The sequence below is a fragment of the Anabrus simplex genome, chromosome 12 (assembly GCF_040414725.1).
Source record: "Anabrus simplex isolate iqAnaSimp1 chromosome 12, ASM4041472v1, whole genome shotgun sequence".
In the NCBI taxonomy this organism is placed as follows: Eukaryota; Metazoa; Arthropoda; class Insecta; order Orthoptera; family Tettigoniidae; genus Anabrus; species Anabrus simplex.
This window is the reverse complement of record NC_090276.1, coordinates 16,881,652-16,893,683: the sequence shown is the minus strand read 5'-3', so window position 1 is coordinate 16,893,683 and position 12,032 is coordinate 16,881,652. Positions and strand designations below refer to the sequence as shown.

Below are 12,032 nucleotides of genomic sequence, written 5' to 3'. Positions count from 1 at the left end.
TTCATGATTGTAAGAAACAGACTAATGACTTAGCATGGGAGATAACAAAGTACATTACCTGCTTCAAAATCCTCATACCAGTAGAATTCAAAAATCCCTATGGGTATAACTGTACTCTGCACTGCTTTACTTCTAAATTGACATTTGGGCTGATTCTGGCTCTGTCTGGTAATTAAGCTTTCCAACATGGACATTCAACCAATCCCAAGCTGCCATTCATATAGACGTATATCGGCAGAGTGCGATCTCGAAACCTAGTTGCCAACTGGAATATTTATATTCACCACGTGCTTAATCTATCTCGCTCAGCATGTATGGTATTCGGTACGGTTCACGATCTTTTGCATTTTCCTTCAGTAATTTGTGTTTCTCGTATCAGTCTTTCTCTCTAGTATAGTACAGTATAGCGTAGTTTACAGCTTAGCATAGCATAAGATAGTAAAATTCAGGATTTGTTGTTCAGTGTATAAAAATAGATGTAGTTTTATTTACGTCTGTGTATTTGTTAGTGTACTTAGTTCGTGCGTGTTTAGAATGTCTCAATGTAGTTCGGGAAGGACAACTGGCATTAAAGTGACTTGTGAGATCAGTGGAGTGTTCCATTTATAGTCCATAACCTCCTTCCTGTGCCAGTCATTAGGGTTGAGTGATATTTCCTCCTCCTGTTTTATTCTTAATTTATTCCTTTTTTTGTGTCGGAAGTTGTTAGTATGTGTAGTTTTTGCGAATTTGTTTCCAATCCTAATTCATTAGCTTGTTTGAGTACAGAATTACATTTTACAATGTTCTTAACTGTGGTCGTATTGCATCAGCTGTTTTTGTGGCGGTAGCGCGCTGGCAACAGAGATAGGGCGATGCTCATTTGTTTTGCGAAACATAAATTTAGAGGTAAAGCCGTGCAGAGTATAAACGGTATATCCAGTGTCTTGCGCTCTTTCGATAGTGTAAGTTAGAACAAATTTAATGATATGTTTCTGTCAAGAAATCAACCTTGAAACGACTAGCCATCTGTAATAAGAATGTTCAACAAAATCGAGCAAGCCTTACACGATTCAATAGCTTGGATCCTTAGCTTCATTGTGGTATATAACACTTTGCGCCATCTGTTGAGACCAAATGTAATTTGAGAAGAGCCACAATATCACAACCAGATGAGAACCGTGTGTTAGTAAACGGACCTACTTTACTGGCGTGTCCGAGAGCCAGCAGTGGAAGTCTGTGGATAAGTGGTGGTGATGATAAATGTACGAGGGCAAGTCATTAAGTATCTGCAATTTTGTTCTAATTGTCTTTAGGTTGGCTCTGTGGCCTTGTGGTCACCAGCTGCTGGATGACATAGTTTGTCTATGTGTGTGGTAAGTTTGAGTTATCAGATCAGTACAGCTTGCGCTGTTGTGACGTAGAGCAGTAGCATGCCTAATATGCATATGGTTTGCCACATCATCAGTCACTCGTCTGTTATTCTCGATCTTGTCACGCATTTGATTTTACTGGCATCAGTTAAGGCTACAGGTGGACTCCCGGATCTTTTCTCCTCCTTCACACTTGTGCAAACCCCTTTGAACTGTTCAATCCAACTATAAGAATAAACACTTTGCTGTGGCAAAATATTGTCCCCATATTGTGCTGAAAATCTTCTATGAATTTCCACTCCTTGTACCTCAGGCCACAAAAAATAGGATTTCGAAACTGCGTTCTTCCTTGGTGCAAACAGAGTGGTGCGGCCTTCTTTACGTCGCAGTAGCGCAAGCTGTACTGATCTGATAACCCTGTAACCTACCACAGGCGAAGACGATAATGCTATCTAGCGGCTGGTGAGCACACGCCAGAGCCAACCATAAGACTATTACTGCAAAATTGCAGATAATTGTTGACTTCAGTAATATAACATTTTATTGGCAAAATGTGGTTATCACCGTGTTTAAAATAGCCTGGTAATCTCTTTAAGGTGTTCTGTCATTCTTCAACAAAATGGTATGGAGATCTGGTGAAATTAAAAATCTTTTTACCTACATTTAAGGCAGCTTACGCAGTTACCTTCATTCTTCAGAGATAAATATCATTTACTGCTGCTCGGTATTGGTTGTGTAGCTGTTTGGTATGTTTCTTCATTACATACATTTTCATTGGATTGGTTTTTGAAGTGATGCAGTTGACACTGCATCTCTAGTTCTGTTTTTCTTTTGCAGATATTTGAAAAAGCCCTAGATGAGCCCAAGTACAGTTCTATGTATGCACAGCTGTGCAAACGGCTCTCTGAGGACGCACCTAATTTTGAAACTTCTGGACCGTGCACATTTCGCCTGCTACTTCTAAACAAGTGTCGTGCCGAATTTGAAAACCGTTCTAAAGCAACTGAGGCATTTGATCGTCGAGATGGCCCCCTGGCGCCGGAGGAGGAGGAACGGAGGCAGATTGCCAAGCGCAAGATGCTTGGAAACATCAAGGTATTTTACTGTATATTGTTGAAATTTTAAGCGGATGCTTTTGAAAAAAATGTAAATGGATAGGAAATTTTATGACTTGGCTTGGAAATTTTTTAAATTGCTAGTGAATACTGAATGTTAATGTATACTGTATCCTTACATTAGACCCCCTTGTGCATCATACCTCCCTGGCTTTTCGAGACAAAGGAAATGGAAAAAATTCAAGCTCTCATGAAAGACTTGCAACACAATCTATTCAGAGGAGGATTCCACTTTGTAGTGAGTATGGTCTTACTGCAGCTCCGATAACATCACATCTGCCCTGAATTGTGACGTCAGCCATGTGATATGTCTGTTCTTTAGTTAGGCGCCTCTGCAGCAATTAACTGCCATTCTCAGGGCCCGATTTCAGTTGCTGGTACTGCCGAGATTGATGAACGGCAAGGTTGATAAGCGGTAATATGGTACATGGAGCTCACCTCCAATGGGAATGTGCTTGGAAAGAGCTGTAGCACTTCGGGATGAGGACGCCAGTTTACTTTAGTTAGAAATATTCGTGGATGTTGCTATTAATACGCGGGCTACGCCGAAAGTTTTTATTACTACTTTAAAACGCCCTCCATTAGCACGTATACATTTTTCCATTCTCTGAAACCGCTTAGAAAACATTCCAGTCCAAGCTTCTTTCGGGATGTCGCTTAGGTGCACTCCTGTATGCTGTAATGGCCTCTTCATCCAACTGTTGGAAGGGGTTGCGTGCGTGTTCCAAGGTCGAGAAACATCGCTCTTTAAAATGAAATGATCCCATTGTCCTCAGAATTACAGTTTATGGGCTGCTAAAAAGCTTCAGCATAGCTTTTGTATAGCAGGCGAGATCATTAACATTGTGATAATTTAATATCTCTTAAGTCAAGCCAATGTACTGTGGGTATTTTTTTGGTGAAGTAGGTTTAATGTGCAAAAAAAAAAAAAAACAATTCAATCCTAATGATTGTTTTAGTTGTCATGTGCCTAAAATATCATATCCTGTCGGCAGCCCTGAAAATGGTTTTCCGTGGTTTCCCATTTTCACACCAGGCAAATGCTGGGGCTGTATCTTAAGGCCACGACCGCCTCCTTCCCACTCCTAGCCCTTCCCTGTCCCATCGTTGCCATAAGACCTATCTGTGTCGGTGCAACGTAAAGCAACTAGCAAATAAAAAATAAAAAAAATCACAACGTATTATTAGTTAACACTGAGGTCATAAAAGTCCTGCATAGTGGGGAATGATTTTCAGTAAAATAGTTTTTTCAAACCTACACCCGCTTAAATATTATGTTATGTTAAACATTGCATAAAATTATATGTGGAAGTGTAAATTGCATTATTATTTCCAAATAAAACTATTTTTCAGTTCATCCAGCGTCAGTGGAAAATTAGCGTATGTGACACGCCATATTTACTCTGATTCGGAGTATTATGTTGCTTATGTTAATTGCTCATGGAAATGTGTAACACACAAATGAAAAATCATCAAATACTCCAAAACATGTACCCAAATATTACATTTTCCTGAAATAAAATAGAAAAATGTACTCAACACTCGTTCATTAATCACAATTTTGTCACCACATTATACAAAATTACACTACACTGTTCAACACTATTTACACTTTACACTAAGTAGCTATCACCTATCACAAATAACAGCAGATAAAATTGAAAGAACTCTTTCAGGATGGTCACTGATAGTTGACAGCTCCCAGATTGACCACCGAGTGTACACTACGACCTTATCGAATTCCCCGAGCATAGAACCTGAGCCGCACTGGCATATTTGCGATGCTTGTACTTCAGCTGTATGGTAAGGCCCGAAGCACAGAGGCGGGCACAAAGTGACATTGCATACTACACAACAATACTGAGAGTACCGCCGCTGGCCTTTCGCCACACAAACTACGCATCTCTTATGTGCATGCAGTCTTGATTTTGAGACTGGATTGAAATCTGGTAAATGCCTTCCCGAGAATCGAGTTGACAAGTCAACGGGTGCGGCTTTCTGTGGTAGAATTGTCAAGGCTGCGTTAGGAGTAGCCGTTGCATAATTCTGAAATAGTTTCTGCACAATTTGAACTTGAAACTCCAGCTGAGTGAATTTGCCGCCGTGTTTCTTGTATATCACGAAAGCAGTTAACATCGTTATGATCAGTAGGTGTCTAAAAATCTTCATTCTTTTTCTCGCCGTACTGTATGGCACGATGCCTTGGTCCAGTAAGACCACCTCTCCCATTGAATCATTGTACTCTATAATGGGACGGCTTCTCTTTTGTTTCTCCTTTCTTGTTTAGAACAGTGCAAGTTTCCACATGATGAGTGGTACTCAGCATGCAGACATCTCTCGTCTTTCCACTTCAAAACTATGAGTTTTTTATAGGCAAAAGCCCTCTCCCTTTTTCAACATTTTCCCCATGACATCCTTTGGGCGTTTTTTTCTTTAGAGTTTTTACAGTACCGTTAGCGTCTGTCTGAAACTCCTTGAGCTGATCGAAGAGTTCTGGGCTACTGTAATAATAATCTTGAGCTATGAGGTCCGTTATTTAGAAGAGGTTCAACTAGAGCAAATACAACTTTCGAGGGTTTGGTATACTGAGAAATATTCACCCCTCAAAACTCGTTCACTAGCTCGGTTTCCTTGCCTGTGTACCACAGGATATTCCACACATACACTGTTTTAGCCTCACATAATTTAAAAGATTCCATCCTGAACCAAGCTTTATTCTTTGCAATGCACATATCATCCCAAATGACCTTTCTTAAGGAATAAACTTTCGTCAATAGATAGGCGATCTTCTGGTAATTTGGAAGTTTACAATTTTGATACAAGAATGTCTGAAACTGGTTTCACTTAGTAGAGTTTCAGGGATACTTGCCACTCGCAAGCCTCATTATCAGAGAAATGTAAACATTTCAAAAGAAGGAAAAAACGTTTCTCGGACATGGTCTCTTAAAACACGGGCCTATCAAACTATCACGTGAAAAACGAGATAGCTTCGGCGTTTGAATTTTACCCTGAAGAAAAACGGTCATAAGTTTTATTTCTTTGTTAGTAGGATCCGAATCTCTCTCTCTGCTTTTCATTATAGCTGTTCCTATACTAGCTTGTATGGACTGCTGGGTGTTCAGATTAGTTTGTTCAGCAATAAGTTCGCTCAGTTCATCAATGAAATGCTTAAATATTTTGTCTGGTTCTGTTCTATTTACAAGTTCGCCCTGAATTCCACTGGTATGTAGCTGGAAATCTGGCTATACTAGGAGGCAAATCGCTCTCACTTTCTGACTCATCAGAGCTCTAACTCCGCACCTGTCTGCAGCAGCTAGGCTGTTCGCCTACTCCGACATAAGCGCTCGTGCTTGGAGCATCTAACAGGGGAATAGTTTCACCATTACTATGTAAACTAGAATCACTGCAACTTTCTTCCTCACGGAGGTCGAGAATATCCCATATATCATCCTTCAGAAGATCTAAAATTATTTTGGACATGCTCACAACAAATGAGTCTTCTGTTTGCAAAACCGGCCATCTCCCAAAAAAATTGAAATCCACTTTTTGTGCTGAATGTGTTCTCTGTCCACTTTTACACAAGGTATCAAACTATTAGCTGCAAGCTCGACTTCCATCAAGCTTATTTACTTCATCAAAAATTAGTTAGTTGCAAACATGGCCGTCCGCGTATGGTTGAGTTGCAGTACCGGCCATCTCCTCTAACGCTAGAGGGCAGGGCAATTGCAGCAATTGTGCTGGAAAGAACAGCTGATTCACGGTGACTATTGTAGGTGTTGTAGTTCTGTTGTGAGGAAAGTTATGGTTTTTAACATAGGGATGTATAGCTAGTATAATTATATTGGGAAAAACGGACACTAAGTTTGAAGTGACGCCTGAAAGGGCCAGAAAAAGGCAATGAAATAGCATCAGCGCTTTCTCATAAGCTAAATACTACTGATATGTCCAATGTTTTTTTTATAAGGTTTTTTGCTGATGGATGTGGGGGGGGGGGGGGGGGGGTGTTGTAGAACAAAAATTATATCAATGCTCTCCTTTTGGTTTGTCAAAGGCACCTAAAAGCATTAAGGAAATTGAGTTAATTTTCCCTGGGACGCCATTCATTTATTTTTACCATCCGATAGTTTTCGGGATCGCCGGGCTGAGTGGCTCAGGCGGTTAAGGCGCTGGCCTTCTGACCCCAACTTGGCAGGTTCAATCCTGGCTCAGTCCGGTGGTATTTGAAGGTGCTCAAATACGTCAGCCTCGTGTCGGTAGATTTATTGGCACGTAAAAGAACTCCTGCAGGACTAAATTCCGGCACCTCGGCGTCTCCGAAAACCGTAAGAGTAGTTAGTGGGACGTAAAACAAATAACATTAATTAATTAGTTTTCGGGATCATTGAAAAATAAACAAAAAAATGGAAACTTTAATATACCCTGAGGAATTTCATTATGTTCTTTCTCAGTATGGCAAATTATTTCATCTAGGAAAAGATGACAATGTTCCCGACTTTGACTGGAAAATAGAATGTATTTCTATTTTGAAGCCTACAGGGAAATGGCACTTGAATTTTCTGCTGCGATAAGGGTTATTCCAAACAAATCAAAAGGAGGCAATTCAGTGTTAATTCAAGGTGAACCCAACTACAGAATAGACGGAGCAAAATTAGCTGTTACCGGGCGAGTTGGCCGTGCGCGTAGAGGCGCGCGGCTGTGAGCTTGCATCCGGGAGATAGTAGGTTTGAATCCCACTATCGGCAGCCCTGAAAATGGATTTCCGTGGTTTCCCATTTTCACACCAGGCAAATGCTGGGGCTGTACCTTAATTAAGGCCACGGCCGCTTCCTTCCAACTCCTAGGCCTTTCCTATCCCATCGTCGCCATAAGACCTATCTGTGTCGGCGCGACGTAAAACCCCTAGCAAAAAAAAAAATTAGGTGTTCGTAGAAAGGCAAAAATATTTTGATGTGAATCCAAAAGTTACAATGCTGGTAAAATAGTAAACAATATAAGGCAAAAGATGTTATATCTCTATTGACTAAACATTTTGGGACTCAGTGGGGAAATGTTGAAGTGCTTAAGTTTTACAGAGAACTCATTCATTGATAACCATAACCTTCCAAAAAACTACCCACAAAATAAGGGAGATGGATGTGAGCACAGTGTAGACAATAGCATTAATGTTTAATGTTTTTTAAAGTTTAAAAATTTAATTGTGGTTCATTCTGTGTAAATACATTGGCTTTTTATACTGCATTGATTTATTAAGTTAACTTTAAAATAAAGCATTTTTTGAACTTTAAATATTTCAAATAATTATACGAATAAAATATTGGCATTCTGTAACATTCATTACAATGCTATTTATAAGTGATAAAGCAAATACAAATAATTTTATACTTTTTTCGGTCTCCTGAAAAATTTAACCATTTGGAGATGGCCATATTTGCAAATAGACGACCAGAATAGGAAATGCTGCATGTAGAATTAAAACAAAAAATTACAAGAGATATTTATATGCCAACAAAGCAACTTATGAGAGCTGAAAACATTCCCATGAAAACACGCAATACTAGCCTCCATGCTGCACACTGACTGAGCATTTTGCACCAGCAATAGCCAAATGCCACATAGGTTGTTCTTGCGCTAAGCTGCTATGTGGCAGATAACAAGGGGATTCCCAGACGATAACTGCTTAGATATATGAAAGTGAAATAGTCAGATGGCAGCACCTCTTGGAATATACAGAGAAAGTTTCAAACCTACCGCTTGTTTCATAACAGAGATAAAAAATAAGAACTATCCGCGCTTCACAGGACGCGCCCACTAGCGGGCTCTATCTGGCTGCGTTACCTGTAGCAAGCCCCACCCTACGGGTAATAAAAACATGGAGATGGCGAACTTACAAAATGAAACATTATGATAATAAAATAGATCAACTCCTCAGCCATAAATGTGGCAAACTTTGTCGCCATGTATTGCATTACATTGCATGTATTACTTTAGGAAGTACAACTTGTAACGTTTGCCCAAGCGATCAGCTGGTAGGTTGGCATACTTTTTTTACAGCACGGCTTTATTCTGAATCGGTGGCTTTTGCTATGCACCTCGATTGGAAGATTATGAAGGGCATCTCGAAAAACTCTCTGAATAGATTTTCACTGTTTGGACTCAAATCGTGAGCGAAACTACAGTAAAACTTTTGAAAAAGACGGATCTCAATGGCAGTGTAGCTGTCATTGTTTGGAACGACAGTGCCCATAGCAGGGATGTTGGCAGCACTGACAACTTTGTCAAACGAAATCAGTCGTTAGGTTTATTCTGTGATTGGCCTACTGTTCAACTTACAAATGACTGGCGTTAAGTTTTTTGTTCTTTTGTGTCAATATTGCATGTTATAAATAAAACTGTTCAGCTCATACCTAGTTTCTCAACAGGACCTATATAAAGCGAGATGAATGCTTGGTGATTTTCTAAGACCAGATGCCCTTCCTGACGTCAAACTCATTGGATGAATTAACCCTTCGACCTACCATTTTTCTGGAAGTTGTGCCCTTACATACTGTTTATTTTTTTCAGTTATTTTATGTAAATGCTGACCAGTATATACACAGATGTTACACACACAAACATTTTTTGCATTCCACCCTACATTTATGGTTTGCAAAAGTCCTTAATACCTGAAGCGCTAAAGTGTAGGTGTTTGCTTACAAAGCAACCTCTCATTGGAGGTTCTGTAATTAGGTATCCCTGCAAAGTGTCTGTGATACACCACTGCATTGCGTGGATCACTGTAATTTCTTCTAATTTGGAGTCATTTTTGATGGGTAATAGCAACTATATTGACCATTAGTTTTTAAGGGTATATTACCAGTAGGAGGGGAAATTTGGCATATATTCAAAGATATTTAGACCTAAGCCTTGGTTTCTGTTGTTACATCATCCTAGATTTGTGAGGTAAGAAATTCATTGACTACACAGTTATCTCCTGAATTTCTCTTTTCCACAGAGTGGATTTCATAAACTGTTTGATATGTAACGTCGGTGCGTTTATTAGCTTCAAGGTTCCAATTCCAGTCATTAGTGACGTTCCTACCTGTTGATGTTACACCTTGTGTAAATCTTGAATTATCCATCTGTGCTGGCTCTCCGGAAATAAAATCAGATTCGCCTTCACTAATATCATTAGATGATGAGATATATTCTTTTTGCAATCTTTCCTTGTGAATCTCAACATCAGTATTCTCGAGCCAGTCAAGAATAACATCGACACCACTCCAGGTCGCTGCTATATTTGTTTACAAATAACATGGGGTGAGGTGCATTTTATTTTTGTTATTATTCCGGGCTCTAGTTAACTGTTTCATCAGGTTTCCACTGCAGTTTACGGGGTGTGGTTTGTGAGCGCTCTCCATTTTAGTCTATTTCATGTACCACTGCTCCTTCAAGACTTCATCCCAGTTGATTCCTTTAAATGTGATATTTTCCTTCATTTGGTCCAGCCATCTCCTCCTAGGTCTTCCAAGAGGACTCTTTCCAGGAATCTCGGTATGCAATTATTGTTTTGCAATTCTTTGTCATGTTTGGTGCGACCAAACCATCGCAAACGTGCCCTACTTATGGTCTCCTTCAGGGACTGATTTACTCCAGCTTGTTCTCCAATCTTCTAATTTCTTACTTTGTCTTTCCTAGTCTTTTGAAGGATGCTTCTTTAGAAACTTCATTTCTGAAGCCTGATGTCTGCTGTCATCTTTTTTGGTAGTTGTGCATGTTTCCAACCCATAAGTCAATATAGGGACAAAGTATGTTTGAAATAGTTTGTTTTGATCTTAGTTGCACTTTATTCCAGAGCAGATATCGAACTTGCTGATAGAACTGACTTGATTTCTGAATATGGTTATTTAATTCAAGCTGAATTCTGTTGGTCACTTGATATTATGCATCCAAGGTACTGATACTGGTTTACTGTTTCCAATTGTACACCCTCCAGCTTTATATTATCTTTACTTCTGTCTATTAACAGACATTGCAGGAGTTTTTGTAGCACTTTCAGTCCATATTTTTTCAGATGATCATTCCAGACGTTCAGCCTTTCCTGGACTTCCATCTCGCTATTTCCCCAGATAAGTATATCATCTGCTAAGGCAAATGCTTCAAGATCCATATTTGTGTTCTGCTTCACTTTTATGATTTCATCCATGATGGTGATGAATAGTAACGGTGAAAGGGCACTGCCTTGTTGCACTGCTCTAGATGTCTGGACCCAATCTGAATATCCATTTCCTACATGAACACAGCAGTAGCAGTCATCATAGAGCATTTTTCTTCTCTGATTGAGTTCCATAGATACATTCTCCTTTATAAGACACTCCCATATAGTTGTTCTAGGGACACCATCAAAATATGAAGTTTCGGCCATTCCTGACATGTTGGTTACATTTTAAAACTTACAGAACGAACCTCACTGGCTCGGTAACGGTAAATGTGTGTCTTGGCACGCGGACAGTATTGTCCATCAGAGTGTGTTAGCATCTTTCACTTGTTGGATGGAATATTCCGTCAAATTATGGCTCGAGGTTAATGAGAGGAAATGAATGAGGTGATGTAATGTTAGTTTACAGGGTGTGTAGGCCTAAGTCATTTGTGCACCATTTGTTTTCTTCTGTTTTTTTAAAATTTAGGATACTGTCTTCCAACAGAGGTAATCATTTAGACCCAGAATACAATCATAAATTTGTTGAAGTATAATGTAACATATGCACATGTACAACTTTTAGTTCTTACAGCCCGAAGTTTTGTTCACTGTACAAAAAGGAAGCTATTGCATATTGGACCTCCCTCCCCCTTTTTGCAGCTGTGGAAGTGAATAAGGAGGGGGTCTAATATGCAAGGAAATGGTATATCTGAAGAAATAGCCTGCAAAAGTGGATTCAGGAATAAGCCCTAATTTTCCTCACCGTCCCAATTGGAATTGCTGTGAACATTGGCATCCAGTAGAAATGTGTTAGGTATTATGTTGGCTAGTGTAGTTTCCTCAAACCTTGTACAATGCAACTTACGTCCGTTGCTGAGTTCGTTATTGTCACTGTTGATCAAGTTAAATTTCTCCGTTGATCTTCACTAAAGAAGTACAGTAGAACCTCGATAATTCAAAATCGGTTAATTTAAAATCCCACCTAATGCGAAGAAGCTCTCGTTCCCGGAAACATGGGATATAGTTTTGCATGTTATTTCAATTGTTTAATTCGAAATACGGATAATTCGTAATTCGAAGTACGATGTCTGTCCCATTACCGAAAATCAGACTTTTAATTCGAAACTGCCTTTACATTTTAAAACAACAGTATGTTACAGAGTAATTTCAACTCAAAATTTATCCGTTCCGCGTCGTCATAGAACACGCGTTCCGGAACGTGGAGGGGTAGCTTTACACACTTACTTCGGTGGGTCTACAGTGCGCTTCATGATTGCAAAGTTGAATGAAATCGGAATTCTTTTGTATTCAACATTTTAAGGAACGCAGTAATATCACGCAACAGGCAGTGTGCTGGAAAACACAATCCGCGAACACTGGCGATGCCTA

The 12,032-nt window shown here is 39.6% G+C and overlaps 1 protein-coding gene across 1 annotated transcript in view; it reads left to right on the top strand.

Annotated features, from left to right (window-relative positions):
• NAT1 (N-acetyltransferase 1) overlaps positions 1-12,032 on the top strand; it is a 130,409-nt gene that overhangs the window by 27,186 nt on the left and 91,191 nt on the right. Inside the window, exon 4 of the mRNA XM_067156304.2 lies at positions 2,190-2,447. Within this exon, the coding sequence (XP_067012405.1) occupies positions 2,229-2,447 (219 nt within the window). The 5' untranslated portion in view covers positions 2,190-2,228. The remainder of the gene's footprint in view (positions 1-2,189; positions 2,448-12,032) is intronic.